The following is a 20921-nucleotide window of genomic DNA, read 5'->3' as shown; positions in this document are numbered from 1 at the left end:
TGTCTCAGCCTGAAGGAGTCACGACAGCTGCCATGATGAAAACCCTGCACTACATGTCTTACTGGAATGGGTGAAGGCTGGTCAGAAAAGGTCACATTCCTGCTAGGAAAGGAAGCAGACTAAGTAGAGCTGCCCCACGGACCCACCAATGGGTGCGAGAGCTGGCACCGGGAGAGGGCTGGATGGAGGAGCTTTGCGTCTGCTGCTTTCTCAGGCCACAAGCAGGGAGCTGGATGGGAAGTGGAGCAGGGGGGACGAGAACCCTACCCATGTGGGATGCTGGTGCAGTGGGCACAGGATTAGCCTTACTTGTCCCTGCACTGGCCCCAAGGAGATGAAATTTTAAAATCTATTCTGAGCAGACATTTGGTGCAGAGGTTAAGATGCCCCTTGGGACACCCACATTCCACATTTGGGTGCTTGCTTGAGTCCTCCTTGCTCTGCTCTGATCACGCCCTGGGAGGCAGCAGATGAGGGCTGGAGAACCTGCCCAGGCCCAGGTGGGTTTCTTAGTTCCCAGCTTTAACCTAGCCCCACCCTGGCCCGCTGGGGATAGTTCAGGAGCGAATAAGTGGATCCAAGATCTATCACTCTGACTTCATATAAAAAGAAAATTAAAGAGCTTAAAAAAAGGTTTCCTATCTGAAACACCAGAGAATTGCTCAGATGGCTCCTGGCCATTAGGCTGATGTTTCCATAGCAGCAACAGATGGAGTCCTGAGAGGTACCCTAGGCCGCACGTGCAGAAGGGACCAGAAGCCAGTCACACAGGGGTGTGTGTGTGTAGGGGAGTCTCTTCTAGCTCCGCCTGTTCCTGCCCATGCAAGGACTGCGGGTCTCCCTTTCCCAATGGGAGTTTGGGACAGCAGGGGTAATCACGGGAGAGACTCCTGCTTCCAGAATTATTTGCAGCTACGTACACAAAACTGAATGTACCCAGGGCTTGGGGTGCCGAGCTACGAAGAGGCAAACCCAAGCCTGGGCGCCAGGAAACTGCCGACTTGTGCCGGCGACCACCGCCTGGCGCGCGTCCCACGGTCCCGGTCTCCAGACGAGCGGTGGCGTCCTCAGCGCCCGGGTCTGCCCGGAGCCCCGGGAGCTGATGCTTCCGCCCACCGGGGCGGGGCGGCGAGGGGCGGATGCCTGGGGAAGGAGGGGAGGAGGGGGTGCCCGAGGCCGCCCCCGCCCGCCGTGCGAGTCCGAGGGCGCCCGGGAGGAGCCGGCCGACGGCCACGTGACCGGCCGCGGCGGGGGTGGGCGGCCCAGAAATAGCAGCGGCGGCGGTTCCGCCCGCGGGCTGGCGCGAGGGGCTGAACCGCGGGACGCAGGCTGGGCGGGCACGGCGGCCCCGGCCCCCGGACGATGCTGCTGAGTCCCCGGCCGGCACGGCCCCGAGCACATGATGGCGATACGCGAGCTCAAAGTTTGTCTCCTCGGGGTGAGTGCGCGCCTCCTCCTGCGGTCTCCGCTTCGCGCCCTTCTCCGTGCGCCCCCAGCCCCAGGCCTGCGCGCTCGCTCTGCCACCCGTGCGCCCCTTGCCCAGGGGGCTCCAGTCGGAGCCCACCCTGAGGTTTCGCCGCTCGCTTCGCCTCCGTTCCGAGGGTTCCCCGGTTCGGGCTCGGGCCTCGCCGGACTGCGGGTGTGCGGGGCGGCGCAGGCCGGGGGCCACTGGAGGCGCGGCAGCTGCAGAGAGAGGTCTCTCCTCTTTGGATTAGTTCCTCCTGGTCCCAAGTTTAAGTTTCCCAGCCTAGGCGCGTCCTGGAGTCATTGGTTCATTAAAAATAGGGACAGAAATAAAAGCCGAGCCTTGGGTGAGGTTGCTGAGAGAGGCTAGACTGGAGAGTGACGAAGGGCGCCGGGCGGCCTGTGGAGCAGCTGGAGGAGAAGGGCCCTCGCTCACCACTTCCTTCCTCAGCCGGCTGTGTCTTCACCCAGGGGAACACGGGGTGCCTTAGCCAACCTGGGGACCTGGAATGTTTTGGATTAGTTCCTTTGGGGGGGGGTATCAATTCCAGAGTCCCTCTCCCCCCTTTTTAAACAAAAGGTAGGGTAGACTTGAAATCCTGGTTTCCCCCAGGCTTTGGCCAGCTGGCCTGGTGTGGAGCGTTCTGAGTTGGCACGTCTGTTCTCGCCAGAAAGCCGTTTGCTGTGAAAGAGCAGTGAGGGTGGACCCCTTCCTGTGCGCCTGGGGGAACCGCTCACCAGTGCGAGCGTCAAGGTGGATATGCGAGAGTTGCTTGCAGAGGGACAGTTCCAGATTAGCACTGAGTTGTACCGGTTTGCGGACAGCTCTGGGCTGCTCATCCAGGCCCTTCCAGAACCATTGGTTGGCCCAGTGGTTCTCTGTCGGTGTCGTCTGCCAGTGACTGCCCTTTAACTGGATGGCCCTGGTTACCGGGACTTAGTCCTTCCCGTCTGGAAGGATGCTGTTTGGGGTCGCTCTTGACTTGGATAGTTGCAGGAGAGTGTCTTCCGTGCACCAAGGTGTCTGAACTGGAGCCACGTGCTTCTTGACCTCGGGCAGGGCCACCTGGGCTCTTGTTTCCCACAGACTGGCTGTGTAGCCTCGGGGCTTACTCAGTTGTCTCATCGGTAAGATGGACGTCCTCACGGAGGACCAAACCAGCTGTCCTCTTAAGATCCACGGCGGGATTGTTGTCCATCAGCTATCCTCAAGCCAGAGCCAGCCACAGGAGGAAATCTCTCAACTTCTTTTTCTTGCGTCTCCAAGAGTGTGGCAGCCTCTTGGAGTGGCTTCCTGTTTTGGAGGGTAGCGCTTTGAGTCTGACTGAGGTCTTATTTGAAGAGGGCAAGGGGATCTGAGTGTCTGACCTGAGGTCTCCTGGTGGGGTCCCTGTATTGGGTGGGTCCTGTCCTGGGCCAGATGGGAATTACTGGATGCCTTTGGAGGTGCCAGCTGGACAGGCTGGTTCTCTGGGTGAGGATGCACTTGAGGGAAACTGAGGCACCTTATGCGCAGGGAGTTGGTGCTCAGCCCGGAAGCCCCGTCGGGATTTGTAACAGACAGCCCAGGCCCTGCGCCCTTCCTGTCTTGTGGGTGAAGCTGTGCGTGCAGCTGGCACCGAGCTGCTTGTTCTCTTAGCCATGCCATACCTCTTTCCAGTCTCCCTCCCTCCGGCAGCCACAGCCTCACTAGCCTAGAGGGTGAGAGAAGTGTGGGCCTTACCCTGAGTCCCTCAGTGGAGAGCCTGTGGGTTGACTTCCGGTGCCTGACCGTTTGTCCAGTGATGGCCTTGGGGACACGTCTCCTGTTGGGGGGACACGTCTCCTGTTGGAGGGACTGTGGCTGTTGGAGATGTGGGCAGTGCCAGCTGCAGCCAGGTTCCCCGCTGGTGACTCTGATCACACCTTCCTGCTCCTTCTGGGAGGTAGAAGGCCCTGGCACCACATGCTGGGTGTGTCTGATCTCCTTTCCCCGGCAGGTGGGACTGACCATGGCCTGTGGAACATTCTCGGAATGCTCTGTGCTCTCCACAAACCAAGGGTCAAGGGCATCGAGTTTCTCTAGACTACCTGTTAGAAATTCTTGGCTCACACGCTGTTTGCAAGGGTGGGCTTTCTCAGGCTTACTCTGCACGCGGAGAGACAGGCTGACGGAGCCCTGGAAAATGCCCTCTCCTGGGTCCCTCTGCGGAAGCCGGGTGTGGGGGACAGCTGAAGCACACTGCATAGGTGTCCTTACACACCCAGCACCCTACGGGCCTCATGCTTGGGTGGTTAAGTGCCAGTCATCTTGCTTTGGGATCTAACGTGGTGTTATGAAACATGTTGCTTAAAAATAACATGCTTGAAAAGAGCAAAGTATGCGAAAAACAACAACAACAACAAAACCTTAGCCAAACAATGCTGTGGGGCAGCAGCTGTTTCAACCCCAAAGGTGGAATGCTTCCCAGTGGGAGGCATCACCATGTGGCAGAAAGCAGGAGGAGGCACAGAGAGTCTCTATTGGATTATTTCCCGTGTGTGTGTGTGTGTGTGTGTGTGTGTGTGTGTGTTTGTACACACTTAAAACCTGCTTCCGGATGGAACCCTGGAGAGATTGATATTTACACTTGGTTGTCTTAACAACAACAATTTAGAAGTTTCTGCCGCTTCTCCAGCAGCCGAGTGTGTGTTTAAAGGCAGCTGCGGGCGTCCCTGCTCCTGATGAGGAACTGGTTGACCCTTTGCACTTGGCCTTGCCTGGAATCCATGTGGGGGTCCTTCGAGGAGACAAATGGGCAACAGGGACTGCACATCTGTTCAGGGCCTTTGCCTCCGGGGTCTGTGAGACCCTGAGGCCGTCTGTGAGACCCTGAGGCCACTGGGACCCGAGACCGCTGCTTTGGGCAAGAGTGAGCTCCTCCATCGTGCAGAGCATCCAGGAAGCTATCCTAAGTTGACTCAGCTGTCATGGACAGGACTAACACCTAGGGCGGTAGAAACCCCTCTTAGTCCGTTTTCTGTTGCTGTAATGTAACAGCCGGTGTTGAAAGCTTGCTTAAGGAAGGTGGTTTTGGTTGGCTCATGACTCTGGCGTCTGGAGGGTGCACACAGCATGAGAGGTGCCAGTCACTTGGCTGAGTCATACAGGGGCGGGGAATGGAAAGAGAACCGATGCAGAAGGGGCCGAGTGGGCCTGCTGTGATGGCTCAGTTGACTAATCCTCTACCTCCAAGTGCTGGGATCCCATATGGGTGCTGCTCTGTTTCCCATCCAGCTCCCTGCTTGTGGCCTGGGAAAGCAGGAGAGGACGGTCCAAAGCCCTGGGACCTGGCACCTGCGTGGGAGACGGAGAACACACTCCTCGCTTCCGCCTTTGGATCAGCTCAGTGTGATCATTGTGGCTGCCAGGGGAGTGATCCAGCAGATGCAAGATCTTCCTCTCTGTCTCCTCTCTGTAAACCTGCCTTTCCAATTAAAAAATATATGTTTATTAAATCTATTAATAATGAACATATAATAAACACATAAATTCTTATATATGAATTTATTAATATTTAGTTATATTTATATTAAATTTATTATATATGTATTTTAAAGGAGGACTCACGTGCACGGTTGCCTTATTATTTTTTTTTATTGGAAAGGTGGATATACAGAGAGGAGAGACAGAGAGGAGAGGAAGATCTTCCGTCCAATGATTCACTCCCCAAGTGAGCGCAATGGCTGATGCTATGCCGATCCAAAGCCAGGAGCCTCTTCCGGGTCTCCCACATGGGTGCAGGGTCCCATGGCCTTGGGCCGTCCTCGACTGCTTTCCCAGGCCACAAACAGGGAGGTGGATGGGAAGTGAAGCTGCCAGGATTAGAACCGGCGCCCATATGGGATTCCGGGTGTGCAAGGCGAGGACCTTAACCACTGCGCCATTGCGCCGGGCCCCGGTTGCCTTATATTGTACTTCGCAGTGTGCTGGTCAGGACTGACTCACTCTGAGGGACAGCAGTAAAGCCCTCCATGGGGGTGGTCTCCCCACAACCTCCCCACTTCCCAGTGGGAATCCTTGTAACCACCCTGTCACCCTGGCAGGAGGCCTCCAGCACACTGACCAACAGGCCCTCTCAACCCACATCTAAGCAGTTGCACTTGCCATCGCATTGACAGCCCAAGTCTGAGATTCTTTTAACATTCTATTTTTTTTCTTTCCCAGGCTGGCATGTCCCTTGAACAGCTAGGGATAGCTGGCAGCAGCCCTTTTAAAAAAGATTTGTTTATTCTTTTGAATATGAATATAATAAGCAGATCTCTCTTTTTTTTAAGATTTATTTTATTTTCATTACAAAGTCAGATATACAGAGAGGAGGAGAGACAGAGAGGAAGATCCTCCGTCCAATGATTCACTCCCGAAGTGAGTGCAACGGCCGATGCTATGCCGATCTGAAGCCAGGAGCCTGGAACTTCTTCTAGGTCTCCCACACGGGTGCAGGGTCCCTAAGCTTTGGGGTGTCCTCGACTGCTTTCCCAGGCCACAAACAGGGAGCTGGATGGGAAGTGGAGCTGCTGGGATTAGAACCGGCGCCCATATGGGATCCTGGCACGTTCAAAGCGAGAACTTTAGCCACTAGGCCACGCCACTGGGCCCGATCTCTTTTTTTAAAAGGTCTACTGAGAGAGGGAAAGGTCATCCAGCTGCTGGTTTGTTCCCTAAAAGCCCCCAACGGCTGGGGCTGAGCCAGGCCAGAGCCTGGGGCCTGGAACGCCACCAGGGTTTGCCATGAGGTTAGCAAGGGCCCGTGTCTATGGCCAGATCCCACTGCTTGCGCAGGTGCAGCAGCAGTGAGCTGAATCAGAAGTGGAGCTAGTAGGGAACTGAGCCGCTACTGCGGAATGGGAAGCTGGTGTTGCCAGTGTGGGCTTTGCCAGCTGCATCCCAGTGTGGGTCCCGCCACAGAGCTTCTTGTCACCGTTGAATGCACTGTTAACTAGAACCCCTGTCGCCCCATGTCTGTTGGGGACTCTACTGGCTGCCTGGCAAATGGTGACACCGTGTTCCCGGGCCGTGGCGATCCCAGTCCTCAGAGTCCCTTTGTTCTGTTTTGTTCAAGGTCAGCATTGCTGCATCCCTCCCTCACTGTTCAGAGTTCAGACTGTCTGTGACGTGGGTATCATGATCAGCTCTTGCTCACTGTCCCCTCCCTTTGTCCCTTGTGTCTTGGATCAGGCTGCTAAGATAAAAACTGAATGGGGACCTGGCGCAGTAGCCTAGAGACTAAAGTCCTCACCTCGCCCGTGCCGGGATCCCATAGGGTGCTGGCGGTGCTGCTTCCCCATTCTGCTCCCTGCCTGGGAAAGCAGTCGAAGACAGCCCAAAACCTTGGGACCCTGCACCCGCATGGGAAACCCAGAAGATGCTCCTGGGACCCTGCACCCATGTGGGAGACCCAGAAGATGCTCCTGGCTTCGGATCGTCCCAGCTTTAGCCATTGCAACCACTTGGAGAGTGAATCAACGAACAGAAGATCTTTCCTCTCTGTCTCTGCTCACTGTGTATCTGACTTTCCAATAAAAATAAAATAGGTGAATGGCTTCCACAACAGGCAGGCATTTATTTTTTTTTTTAAAGATTTATTTTATTATTTTTTTATTGGAAAGGCGGATATACAGAGAGGAGAGACAGAGAGGAAGATCTTCCGTCCGATTCCACAACGGGCTGATACTATGCCGATCCAAAGCCAGGAGCCTCTTCCGGGTCTCCCACGCGGGTGCAGGTTCCCAAAGCCTTGGGCTGTCCTCGACTGCTTTCCCAGGCCACAGGCAGGGAGCTGGAAGGGAAGCGGGGCTGCCGGGATTAGAACCGGCGCCCATATGGAATCCCGGGCGTGCAAGGCGAGGACCTTTAACCACTTGCGCCACCGCGCCGGGCCCCAGGCATTTATTTTAAGATGTTTATTCTATTTGGGCCTGGCCAATGGCTCAATTGGTGAAATTATCCCCTTGCAACTACCAGGATCCCACGTAGGCTCCAGTCCATGTCCTGGCTGCTCTACTTCCCATCCTGCTTGTTGCCTGGGAAAGCAGTGCAGAGCAGCAGGGGGCTCCTGGTTTGCAGATTGGCTCAGCTCTGGTCATTGCGGCCACTTGGTGGGGTGAACCCAGCAGGTAGAAGATCTTTCTCTCTGTCTCTCCTCTCTGTAAATCTGCCTTTCCAAAACATAAATAAATCTTAAAAAAGAGAGAGAGAGAGATTTATTTAAAAGGCAGAGTGAGTGGAGGTGGGGGGAAAAGAGAGAGAGAGAGTTCTTGTATCTACTGGTTCACTCAAATGACCATAGTGGTTGGGAATGGGCCAGGCTGAAGTCAGGAGCCAGGAGCTTATGCAGGTCTCTCACGTGGATGCAGGGCCCAAACGCTGGGCTCTCCTCCACTGCTTTCCCAGGCGCATTAGCAGTGAGCTGATTTGGGAGTGGAGCAGCCGGGACTCCAAGCAGTGCCTGTATGGAATGCCGGTGCCGCAGGTGGCAGCTCAGTCCGTTATACCACAGCGCTTGGCCGCTGTTTCTCCTTGCTCTGTTGGCCAAGATGCAGTAGATCTAGCATCTGGTTTCGGGTGATTGCCTTCTCGCTGTGTCCGTGCGTGCCAGAGCGAGAGCTCTCCTAACCTCCCTTCCAGCCTTGAAGGACACTCATGCCAACCCTGTCATCTCCCAACCCTCACAGTGAGGGTGACGTTCCCTGTTTGAGTCTGAGGGGACATGGCTGTTTTTAATGCAGCAGCTGGTCCTGGCTATCAGTCCTGTACTTCCCACCCATGCCCCTACTGTGCGTGGTGTTCCTGGGCCCTGCTCTGTGTGTGGTGTCCCCGGCTCCTGCTCTGTGCAGTGTCCCGGCCCCTGCTCTGTGCGGTGTCCCCGGGCCCCTGCTCTGCGTGGTGTCCCCGGCCCCTGCTCTGCGCAGTGTCCCGGCCCCTGCTCTGTGCGGTGTCCCCGGGCCCCTGCTCTGCGTGGTGTCCCCGGGCCCTGCTCTGCGCGATGTCCCGGCCCCTGCTCTGTGCGGTGTCCTGGTCCCTGCTCTGTGCGGTGTCGCAGCTCCTGCTCTGTGCGGTGTCTCCAGCCCCTGCTCTGCGCGATGTCCCGGCCCCTGTTCTGTGCGGTGTCTCCGGGGCCTGCTCTGTGCGGTGTCTCCAGCCCCTCAGGTCTGCTCCAGGGCCAGAGCCATGACAAGTTGAAAACTTGACATTTTTAAGGGGTTCACTTGTTGGAGAAGGTCTTCAGAATTTCGTGGTGTCTGATTCATTTAGGGCATGTAGGACTACACAAATATGCTTTGATGTGTTTTAGTTTTAGGTATGATGCATGTTTGTAATTAAGGTTGGTTGGTTCCTTTGTCCAGCCGTTCACTGGTTATCGAGGGTTGTTGCTCTGCCAGGAGCTGGTTTGGGTTGCTGCCTGTAGGCAGGGTGGGCATGTCCCTGCCTTTCCAAGGGGTGCACCTACTCCGTGGAGATAAGCTCCACTGCTCTAATGATCTTGCTTGTACTGCAGTTTTTAAGATAAGTTTTATTTATGTTTTGCATTGTGAGGTGAGCACGATAGCCACTACACTAACCACCCTGCGTCCTGCATCGGTGATACCATGTGAGTGATGATGGCATCTGAGTCCCATATCTGAGTGTTGGTTCAAGTCCTAGCTGCTCCGCTCTGCACCGGCTTCTTCCTGATGCACCTGGAGAGGCAGTGGATGATGGTTCCAGTGCTTGTATGCCCTCACACTCAAGAGGGACGGATGCCAGGCTGGAATCCTGGCTCCTGGTGTCAGCCTGCCGCACAGTTGGCTGCTGTCGGGGAAGATCTTGCTGTCTCTCCCACTCTGTCACTCTGCCTTTCAAATGATGGGTTTTTTTTTTTTCAGGATTTCTTTATTTATTTGAAAGAGTTTACAAGGAGCAGGAAAGAGAGGAGAGAGAGAGAAAGAGAGGGAAGATGGGAGGGGCACAAGAAGAGGCAAGAGAGATCTTTCTTTGGTTGCTTCAGGTTGAATGGCTACAATGGCACAATGGGAGGCAAGGCTGAAGCCAGGACATTCATCCAGATCCATCACTGGATGCAGGGGCCCAAGCACCTGGGCCATCCTCTACTGCTTTCCCAGGGAGCTGCTGGGGCTTGAACTGATACCCAGATGGGATGCCAGAATTGCAGGTGGGGGTCTTAACCTAGTATGGCTATGCCACAATGTCATCCCTGAAATAACTTTTTAAAAACTATTATTTATTTGAGAGTAGAGGAAGGGGAACATTATCTGACTTGCCCCTAAATGCTCACAAAGCCCAGGTTTGGGAGTTAAATCTTGGTCTCCCATGTGGGGAGCAGGAACCCAATTATTTGGATCATTATCTGCCACCTTCCAGAATCTACATTTGTGGGATTCTGGACTCAAGAGCCAGAGCTCCGTGTCAAAACCAGGGATTGTGGCTCTTGGATATAGGTGACAGACAGTCCACATTTATGCTTCTCATTGTTCCCAAACTGTCCCATACTTAAAACCACCCAAGATCCTGCCAGAGAGCTTGTATTAAACCTTTGTTTGTTGCATCTATTCAATTACTTTTCATCTTAAACCTAGGTGATGCTGGAGGGTCCTATTTTCTTATGTAGTGTTGTGTGTAATCTTTAGGTACCCACCCCCGTTCCCCTCTATGGCATGAATTCCGGTGTTATTTCTTAGCTTGCACACATTGTAGATGGTGGTGTCTGAACAAAACAGAGTCAGGATTTTGGCCTTGGAGAGGCTGCATCTCAGCCATGCAGTTGGAAAATACATCTGGGCCCAGGAGTGTTTCAGATTTTGGAATAATTGCATAGACTTCCCTGCTTGGGCATCTTTAACCCCCAAATCCTAAGTCGGTAGTGCTCCAAAAATCTGGAAGTTTGCTGAGTGGCCCATCAGTGCTCCAACATGGGAGGATTTCAGAGCGTTTGAGGTTTTGGGCTTCTAGGTTGGAGGCGCTCACTCTGCCTGTGGTCGGCTTGAAGTGGCGTGTGTGGTTTGGCTGAGAAGGCCAAGAGCAAGGTGAGCAGGGCTCAGGGCTCGGGGAGCGGGGCAGCAGAGCGGGTGGGAGCCGCAGCCTCTTGGACTAAAGGCTGACTTTGCTTCCACAGTGACTTCTGCCCCGGGCGTGGCTGCTGGAGGAGCCAGGAGTTGACTTTCTTGTTGACTAACTTTGCCAGCAGGAAGAAGGAAATGCAAACCCGGCTTGAGGCCTCCGTGTGGGTGAATGCTCTTCTGCGAAGCAAGCGAGCGACTCCTTGGCCACGTGCAGTCAGGGTGTCCGGAGGTCACCGAGGTGGTGGATACCTTCAGGACTTTCAGTTCCCCACCAAACGTGACAGGGAACCCGAGTGACAGGGAACCCAGGGCGCAAAGCGAAGGAAGCTCATTGTGTTTTCCCTCCCGTATGCTGGCGGTTGCGCGTGCCCCCATCTCTGGACATCGCGGCCTCTGCATTCTGCCGGCACTGCTCCCTTCCCACGCTCATGGGGGTCACCATCCGGCCTGGTCCCTGCACATCTCACGTGTAGCTGTTGCCAAAGATATTTTCTTGGAAGGAAGGGAGAGAGGGGGGCGGGGCAGGAGAGATGGGGAAAGGAGACGGGGTGGGGGGGTGGGCAGGGAGAGCAAATAAGAGAAGGGGAGAAGGCAAAAGGAGGAGAAATACACACACAGCATCAGGTAGAACTGGCCTTCCGCTCTGTTTTGTTTTTATGTTTTATGGCTGAGGCATTTCCATGTATTTTTTTTAAAAGCAGCATTTAAATTTTTATTGAAAAAGCAGATCTACAGAAAGAAGGAGAGACAGAAACATCTTCCATTGGCTGGTTCATTCCCAAGTAGCCACAATGGCCGGAGCTGAGCCAATCAGGAGCCAGGAGGTTCTTCCAGGCTCCCACCTGGGTACAGGGGCCCAAGGTTCTGGGCCATCTTCTGCTGCTTTTCCAGACGCCAAGCAGAGAGCTGGAAGGAAAGTGGAGCATATAGCCATCAGGCTACTGGGCCGGGCTCTTGTTTTGTTTTTTTAAAAGAACATCTCATAGCATCAATACTACTTCTTAAACTTGTTTTTTTTCCTGGAGCTTATCTATTTTCTAAACCTCGTGATCAACTTCCAAAGAACTGATTTTTTCTCCACTATGGAGCGTTCCAGTGCAGTTGGGCTACTGGAACAGAGCGTGGTGAACCCAGAGGCTTGTAAGCCTCCCCCCCAACCCCCACCGTGCTGATTTCCTCCTCGCACTCCTGGAGGTTGTGATGTTCAGGGTCAAGGGTCAGCATGGCTGGGTTCTGGGGCGTGCCCTCCTTGGAGGCGCGTTGGGGCCGTTTCTCCGTGTATCCTCACGAGGGCAGGGGGAGTGAGCGGGGAGTCCCCAGCATCTCTGTAGTGAGGACGCGCATCCCATCTATGAGGGCACTGCGCTTGTGTCCCGGTCACCTCCCAGAGTCACCCCTAACCCTGTCCACTAGGAGGGGTTAATCCACAGGGATATGGAGTGGGGTCAGGCACATTCAGATCATCACAGAAAGTAATACGTGTTCATCTGAATGAGATTTGAAATCTGGTTATGAAGTAGGGGAAGCGAGATGGGTTTTTTGTCGTGGATTGGGAAGGAGAGAGGCGTGGCGTGAGGCTTTAACCTCACTTCCTTCTGCTGACAAATGCTTGTGCCAACGGTCAGCATTGGCTGTGTTTTCCTCCTTAGCTGGTCGGCAGCCCCCGCGGCTGTAAGGAAGTCACCCCCTGCCCTCCCCTGGCTTATGACTCATGTCCTCCTGGCCTCCTGGCTGCCCCTTCTTTCCCTCTTTGGTGGTTTTTGCATGTGTGTGTTTTACTGTATGAGCATCACCGACCTCCTCCTTCTGCCCATGTTTCTTCTGGAATGTTTCTGGTTTTTTTTTTCTGCCTGGACAGGGTTGGTTTTCCCATCATTTTAATTTGTTTTCTTCTAACATCTCATGATGAATCATCAATGCATCCTCCTTGGAAGACATCTGGACTGAGCCCTAAGAAGTAAATGCTGGTAGCCTTGTTTTTCACGGCTCCTTCTATTCAGTAAGACTGTCCACTGTGTCACCCATGGTGCCCAGCCAGCTGTCACTATTATTGCCAGCGATCCCGGTCAGGGGCATGATGAAAGAATAGCTTAGATATAACAACAATAAAGGATCTTTACACAGAAAATGTTTGTTTAACATTTAATTGGCCAGGTGTTGGGAGAGGTGAATGGAAATCTTTGTCAGAGGGAATAGAACCGGTGACCATGTGGGATCCCGGCGCGTGAAAGGCGAGGATTTTAACCACTACGCTATCACACTGGGCCCAGGTAGCCAGTTCTAATCTCAGTGGCCCAGCTTCCAAATCCAGCTCCCTGCTTGTGGCTTGGAAAAACAGTCGAGGGCGGCCCAAAGCCTTTGGACCCTGCGCTCGTGTGGGAGATCGGAAGAAGCTCCTGGCTTCAGATAGACACAGCTCCAGCCATTTCAACTGCTTGGGGAGTGAATCAGTGAGTGGATCTTGCTCTCTGTCTCTCCTCCTCCCTGTATACCTGACTTTCCAATACAAATAAAAGAAATCTTTTAAAAAATTAATTAGCCATCTCAACAGAGCTAGCCAAGGTCTTCTGAGAACTATCTTAATCCTATGTAAGGACAGCACCAACAATGACCTGGTTACCTCCTATATGGCCCCACTCTTAACTTTACCATGCTAAGGACCAAGCCGCCAGCACAGGGCAAATCAATCATCACAGTCAGAGCCACGCAGGCAGCACTTTTAGTTTCCTGTAAACAAGCATGATGTCCTTGAGGTGTCCCGTCCAGCAGTGTGGGATTCTTAGTCTATAAGGGCAGACGTGGGAAAAGGGTCTGTGATGTCCCATGGTGCCCAGGTGGGACAGGTGGCTGGGCAGTGGCCAGGGTTGGGCCATGGATGCCTGTTGAGGAGCTGGGATGGAACCCGTGAGGTGCAGAAGAGAGCTCTGTTTGGGATGAATGATAGTGGCTTTCTGCACGCTGTGTATCCATACACAGGGAGGAATGTCCTGGACAGACTCAGGCGCCAAGAGGGTCACACATAATTCACTCTGGTTTTCGCTTCTTTCTGTTTGTTTCGTGAGCTCGAGTCATTTTGTGTAATAAAATGAAATCCTAGCACACTCGTACAACTGGGTTGGAGATGTTTCACAAGTAAAGGTCATTTGACTTTTCCTGGAAATAACAGGTACGCTATAATACATAGGGAAGCCCGTTTGGGTCCTATGGTCCAAGGGCCTTGAAATCTGGGTGTTTCTGTCTTGAATGGTGCAATGAGGGGTCTGTTGGCAGCAGGGCTCAGAATGCCCTGGGTTGTAGTCTCACTGTGCAGGGGCTGGGCCAGGGCCCTGCTCCATTCAGGGAGGGTGGCTGCTTTGGGTGGGGGCCTGGTGACCTCTTTTTAACCCTCTGAAGATGTATTTGTTTGAAAGGCGAAGTTACAGAGAAAGGGACGGAGATACAGAGAATCTTTCATCTGCTGTGCTCCCCTCCCCCAATGGCTGCAAGGTCTGGAGCTGCGCTAGTCCAAAGTGAGGAGCTAAGAGCTTCTGAGTCTCTCACATGGGTGAAGGGGCCCAAGGACTGGGGCCATATTCTGCTGCCTTCCCAGGCATATTAGCAGGAAGCAGGATTGGAAATGGAGCAGCCGGGACTCAAACTGGTTACCCCGTGGGATGCTGATGTTGCTGGTAGCAGCCTTTGCTCTAGACGCAGGCTCCCCTGGTGACCTCTTCAGGGAAGAGTTACTTGGGCTTACTCACCATTACGACCCTTAGAATGGGTTCTAGAGGCCTGGCGCGGTGGCCTAGAAGCTAAAGTCCTCGCCTTGAACACACCGGGATCCCATATTGGCACCGATTCTAGTCCCGGCCGTTCCATTTCCGATCCAGCTCCCTGCTTGTGGCCTGGGAAAGCAGTTGAGGACGGCCCAAAGCCATGGAACTCTGTACCTGTGTGGGAGACCCGGAAGAGGCTCCTGGCTCCTGGTTTCAGATCGGCACAGCACTGGCTATTGTGGTCACTTGGGGAGTGAATCATCAGATGGAAGATCTTCCTCTCTGTCTCTCCTCCTCTCTGTATATCTGACTTTGCAATAAAAATAATCTTAAAAAAAAAAAAAAAAGAATGGGTTCAAGGCAGGTTGCGGTGTGCAGATGTGTTTTTGGTGTTCTGCAGGAAGAACATCCCGGGTCTTCTAACAGAGTGCTGTGTTGTGACATCACTGCCCGTGGAAACTGGCCAGTAAGAGAGAGCCAGTCTGAGCTGGTGTAGACATCACGTCACATGGAGACCTTGCCACACACCAGGCCCTGTTCCAGGAATAGCAACAGGGACCTGCGGCTTCTGAGCCTGTGGCTTGCATGTTCCCACAGGGGGCAGACAGTGTGCAAAGCCGAGGATGGCAGCTGGAGAAGAAGAAAGCAAGGAATGGCCTGATGGCTTTGGGCAGGGCTAATAGCCTATCCGAGGGGCAGGCATGCGAGTGAGACCCAGGGTGATCCGATCCCTTGGGATCCACTGGGGGTCAGAGCAGTGACATGATGAGCCTGACTTTTTTTTTTTTTTAAAGATTTATTTTTATTATTTTTTTCATTGGAAAGGCAGATATACAGAGAGGAGAGACAGAGAGGAAGATCTTCCGTCCGATGATTCACTCCCCAAGTGAGCGCAACGGGCCGATACTATGCCGATCCGAAGCCAGGAGCCTCTTCCGGGTCTCCCACGTGGGTGCAGGTTCCCAAAGCCTTGGGTCGTCCTCAACTGCTTTCCCAGGCCACAGGCAGGGAGCTGGAAGGGAAGCGGGGCTGCCGGGATTAGAACCGGCGCCCATATGGGATCCTGGGCGTGCAAGGCGAGGACCTTTAACCACTTGCGCCACCGCGCCGGGCCCGAGCCTGACTTTTGTGCCGGGGGTGCCCAGGAGGGTCTGAATTCAGGAACTCTGGGAGCCTGGGAGCTGCAGGAGGTTACCAGGTATAGCCAAGAAGGATTGGGCGCAGTCCAGCTTCAAGGTAGAGGTGACACGCTGTGTGTGTGCAGTTTATGACAGTGTGGCACAAGGTGCCAGAGCCATGCCAGCTCAGCACCCCGGGCAGCAGAGCAGCCCGACATGGGCGCTGATGTCAGGGTGAATGTTGTTGTCTTGATCCTTCAGTTTGATGAATGCATTCTTACGTGTACTCTTAATATTTTGTTTATTTTTTTAAAAAAAAGATTTATTTATTTTTATTGGAAAGTCAGATATACAGAGAGGCGGAGAGACAGAGGAAGATCTTCCGTTCGATGATTCACTCCCCAAGTGAGCGCAACAGCCCATGCTATGTCGATCCGAAGCCAGGAGCCAGGAACTTCCTCCAGGTCTCCCACATGTGGGTGCAGGGTCCCAAGGCTTTGGGCCGTCCTCGACTGCTTTCCCAGGCCACAAGCAGGGAGCTGGATGGAAAGTGGGGCCGCTGGGATTAGAACCGGCGCCCATATGGGATCTTGGCGCGTTCAAGGCGAGGACTTTAGCCGCTAGGCCACGCCGCTGGGCCCACTCTTAGTATTTTAGTGTATCTGCACAAACAGTTACCACTTACCTTGGGAATGATGAGGATAATTGTTATTTTTTAAAACGAGACTTGTCGGGGTTGATGCTGTGGTGTGGTGTATGGTGTATGGAACCCCAGCATCCCATGCAGGTGTCGGTTTGTGTCCTGGCTCCCTGCTAACACAGCTGGGAAAAGCAGCAGAAGTTGGCCCAAGTGTTGGGGTCCCTGCCACACACATGGAAGACCCGGATGAAGCTCCTGTTGCGGACACATGCTGGGTGAACCATGCTTACCCCTGAAATAGTCTGCAGAAGCTTGCAAGGACTTGCAAGGTGCAACTGGGACTCCTGGAACCAGACTCCTAGCACTGAAGATGGCTGCCTGCATGGGGAAGAGCCGCTCGAAGCTCTGCCAGCTGGAAGATGGAGCCGTGTTCCGGAGCAAGTCCTGGGCTCAGCCTGGTGTCTCCTGAGGTGCCACCTGCAGCGTAGACCCCAGCTTTACAGTTCTACTGTTCTATTGTGACAAAACTGACAATGGAGAGCTTTGATATCCCTAGATATTCCTATGGCTCTATGAGATTCTGTTGAAACTTCAAATAAGGTTCCTGAGAGCACTTTTAAAACATATGCTTGAAATTTATTTGAAAGGCGAATAGATGGCCAGAGATGCAAAGAGCGAAAGAGATCTTGTGTCTGCTGATGCATTTCCCGAAAGCCTGTAGTAACCAGGGGCTAATCAGGCTGAAAGCCAGGAGCCCACAACTCAATCTGGATCTCCCATCCGGGTGGCAGGGATCAAAATCCTGGACTGTCGCCTGCTGCTTTCCAGTGTACAAATTAGCAGGAACTCCTGGTATGAGATGTGGGTGTTCCATGTAGAGTCTTAACCATTGTGCAAAACTCCTGCCCCCATAAAAGCATTAAAAAAAAAAAGATTTAGAGTTTGGTATGGTAGCCTAGTGACTAAAGTCCTCACCTTGCATGCACCAGGATCCCCTATGGGTGCCAGTTTATGCCCAGCTACCCCATTTCCCCATTTCCCATCCAGCTCCCTGCTTGTTTGTGGCCTGGGAAAGTAGTCAAGGACGCCCCAATGCCTTGGGACCCTGCAGCTGCGTAGGAGACGCAGAAGAAGCTCCTGGCTCCTAGCTTTGCATCAGCTTGACTCTGGCCATTGCGGCCACGGGGGAGTGAACCAGCAGGTGGGGGAGCTTTCTCTCTGTCTCTCCTTTTTTTTTCTGTAGCTCTGCCTTTCCAATAAAAATAAATAAAATCTTTTAAAAAATTGAAAAATTTAAATTTACTTCGAAGAGTTGAGAGAGAGAGAACATGTTTCCATTTTATGTTTCATTACCTGAGTGGCTTTAATGGCTGGGGCTGGGCCAGGCCTAAGCCAGGAGATAGAAGGTTCTTCCTGTTCTCTGATGTGATTGCAGGAACCTTGGGCTATTCTCTGCTGCTCTCTCAGGGACAGTAGCATGGAGCTGAGTGGGAAGCAAAACATCCGGGACTTAAACCAGTACCTGTATGGGAAGCCAGCACTGAAGGCAGCAGCTTAACTCACTGTGCCATAGCACTAGCCCTCATTGTGTGAGCCATGACCCAGTCACTTACAGATCTTTCCAACTAATAACTGTGGCCAATACTTTTTTTTTTTTTAAGATTTATTTATTTTTATTGGAAAGGCAGATATACAGAGAGGAGGAGAAACAGAGAGGAAGATCTTCCATCTGATGATTCACTCCCCAAGTGACCACAATAGCCAGTGCTGTGCCGATCTGAAACCAGGAGCCAGGAGCCTCTTCCGGGTCTCCCACACAGGTACAGAGTCCCAAAGCCTTGGGCCGTCCTCAACTGCTTTCCCAGGCCACAAGCAGGGAGCTGGATGGGAAGTGGAGCTGCTGGGACTAGAACCGGCACCCATGTAGGATCCCAGCGCGTTCAAGGTGAGGACCTTAACCGCTACACTATCATACCGGGCCTGGCCAATACGTTTTTTTTTTTTTTTTTCTAGAAAACACAAAATGTTTATTTAAGAGATGAGTTGTGTCGTTTCTAGGCCTTCATGTTGCAGCACTCTTACGAAGAGTTCCTGGCATATAGTACAAGCAAATATAATTATTTAAAAACATTGGTGGGCTGAGAATTTATGCAACGTACTGACTTCGGTGTGTTGCTGCCTCTTGTGCTGGCTGCATGGCAATGTGTTCCATCTGTATTCCTGGACAGAAGCTGGTAAGTCCCAGCGAGTCAGCTTTGCACATCCTGAACACAGTGAGTTATACTCCACTTGTGTGTTCTCCATCGGTCCTTATTTAAAGAAGCGCATGGGTGAGAGAATAACAATAATTATTCTAAGTGTACAAGACTATAATAATTCGTAATTGTTCTCATCATGAGTCTCGGTGACATCAATAGCAGTTGACTAGGGTTGGCACGGAGCCCTGGAATTGAAGCCAAGTTGCTCCTTTCTTTCCCATTGCAGGAAGCACTTCAGGGTGCCTGTGATTAGGAAGGATGTCATTAGTGGCTGTCGTTCCTGGAAGGGGCTCTCCCCTTGATGCTAGCAGGCAGAAGTGTGCCGCGACGGACCAGCAACCATGCGTGCCCTGCGCTTCAGTTGCCCATTGCCGTGGAATGCACCACCCAAAGCCTGGAGGCTCAGGCATCGCCATGTATGAGTCCTGCTCACAGTTGTGTGGGCTGAGTGAGCTCAGCCGGGCAGTTCCCCGTGGCTGGAAGTCTCCGATGCCTGGGTTGGACTGGGTGGGTCAGATGGGGCCTACACCGATGTCTTTCTCCAGGTGGACCCATCTGACCCACCCAGCCCAACCTGTCGGCTTGGGCTTCCCCATGGGAGGGAATCTGTTATGGTTTGAATAGCTTGGGTGTTCCCCCGGAGACTGCTGTTTTGAAAACAGAGTATTATGCTGATAGAGCTAGGCTGGGGCTTGATCAGACAAACTAGATGTCTGAAGATAGAGCTTTGGAGAGTGACTGGGTGGACTGAGTGGTTAGAGTAGAGAGCCCCTAAATGCCAGTGTGTGTCCCGGCTGCTCCACTTCCCATCCAGCTCCCTGCCTGTGGCCTGGGAAAGCAGTCAGGGACGGCCCAAGGCCTTGGGACCCTGTGCTCGTGTGGGAGACCCAAGAGGCTCCTGGCTCCTGGCTTCGAATCAGTTCAGCTCTGGCCATTGTGGTCACTTAGGGAGTGAACCAGAGGATGCCGGATTTTTCTCCTTGTCTCTCCTTCCCTCTGTAGATTTGCCTTTCCAATGAAAATAAATCTTAAAATAAAAAAAAGTAGAGTTATCTAGATTCAGTCGTGGTGCCCTCATAATAAGAGAATGTGTGAGCTCCTGTCCTCAGTTTCCTGACTGCCTTCATGTTGTTCCCTCTGCCTGTGTCCCGAGTCAGACCTCATACCACTGGGGCCACAGATCTCTATAACTGGGAGTGAAAGGAAACTGCCCAAGTGGCTTTTCCACGGTTTTTAGTTGCAGCAAGAAAATGTTGACTAATACAGGATCTGTGGGTAGTCAAACTAGCTTGTTAATGGGTGGTTGACTGTTCCTTTAACCACCAGTCTGTGAGCCTTTGGGGGGTTGGTGGTAGCTTCAGCTTAAAGGCTTCTTGAAACCCAGCTTCACAGATCCCAAAATGTCTTGTGTCTATCCCACTCATTTTTATTGACAAGTTGATCACTAAAACCAGCCTTGAAGCAAAGGGGAGATTCAGGTTCCGCCTCGTGATGACACAAATAGCCAAAATTTACGGCCAAGAACACCCCACTGAGTAAGTGCTTTGCATACCTGATGGCATTAGTGTGTTTGTAAGGGCTGGTTCTGTTATTACGTGTGTCTTAGTAACTGGGAAACTGAAACTGGGGGATTTAGTAACGTCCCCTGGACTCGCTGCTAAGGCTGTGAAGATTCGCGCTAGCTTTCCATGATTCTAACAACTCAATACATAGAACTGTTGGGCCGTGAGCTTGAGCTGTTGTAATTTTTAAACAAGAGTTATTTGTTTTAATTGCAAAGTCAGATTTAGAGAGAGGAGAGACAGAAAGATGTTGCATCCGCTGGTTCACTCCGTAAGTGACCACAGTGACCCTAGCTGAGCCAGTCCGAAGCCAGGAGCCAAGAACTTCCTCCAGGTCTCCCACATGGGTGCAGGGTCCCAAGACTTTGGGCCGTCCTCGACTGTTTTCCCAGGCCACAGGCAGGGAGCTGGATGGGAAGTGGAGCAGCCGGGACATGAACCAGTGACCATATGGGATCCCAGTACGTGCAAGGCGAGGACTTTAGCTGTTAGGCTACTGTGCTGGGCCCATAATTGTTATTTATCCATTTGTAGTAGCAAGAGTACTATTGGTATGAAGTAGTGACATTTATAAAAATAAGAAGTCATTTTTTAAAAAACAATTTGATTCGATTGTTCCAGGTTTGAAGTACATCACGGTCCCGGTGAAGTTTGTGCAAGTGATGACTGCGTGACATGAAAGAAGTGAAGCCAATTTCCAGGAATGGTCTGCTGCTGAGGACAGTAGGACAGCCTCAGAGCATTTATAATAATGCTCACAGCAGAAGTAGCAATCCAGTGGCAGAGAGACAGCCACAGCAGAGCTCCCATTGGCTGATTTAATCCACAAATGCCCTCAATGTTCTGAGCTGGGCTGAAGCTGGGAGCAGGGCACTCCATTCTGGTCTTCCATCTGGGCAATATAAATCTGATTTCTTGAGCTTTTCCACTGCCATCCACAGTCCCAGTTATCAGGGATCTGCAGACAGGATGCAGGACTGGGGTGTGGGCATCTTAAGTGCTAGGTCTAATGTTTATGACAGCACTTTGCAGTTTCTAAGTAAGCT

The 20921-nt window shown here is 52.7% G+C and overlaps 1 protein-coding gene across 1 annotated transcript in view; it reads left to right on the top strand.

Annotated features, from left to right (window-relative positions):
• Nucleotides 1–1221: 1221 nt before the first annotated feature.
• The window catches only part of RAB31 (RAB31, member RAS oncogene family), a 137215-nt gene continuing 117515 nt past the window's right edge, over nucleotides 1222–20921 (top strand). The window contains exon 1 of the mRNA XM_040979229.1: nucleotides 1222–1438. Within this exon, the coding sequence (XP_040835163.1) occupies nucleotides 1400–1438 (39 nt within the window). The 5' untranslated portion in view covers nucleotides 1222–1399. The remainder of the gene's footprint in view (nucleotides 1439–20921) is intronic.

This window comes from Ochotona curzoniae, unplaced genomic scaffold (genome assembly GCF_017591425.1).
Source record: "Ochotona curzoniae isolate NIBS_2020 unplaced genomic scaffold, NIBS_Ocur_1.0 contig_3176, whole genome shotgun sequence".
Taxonomy (NCBI): Eukaryota; Metazoa; Chordata; class Mammalia; order Lagomorpha; family Ochotonidae; genus Ochotona; species Ochotona curzoniae.
Note: the sequence above shows the minus strand (reverse complement) of the source record. Positions and strands in the feature narration are given on the sequence as shown.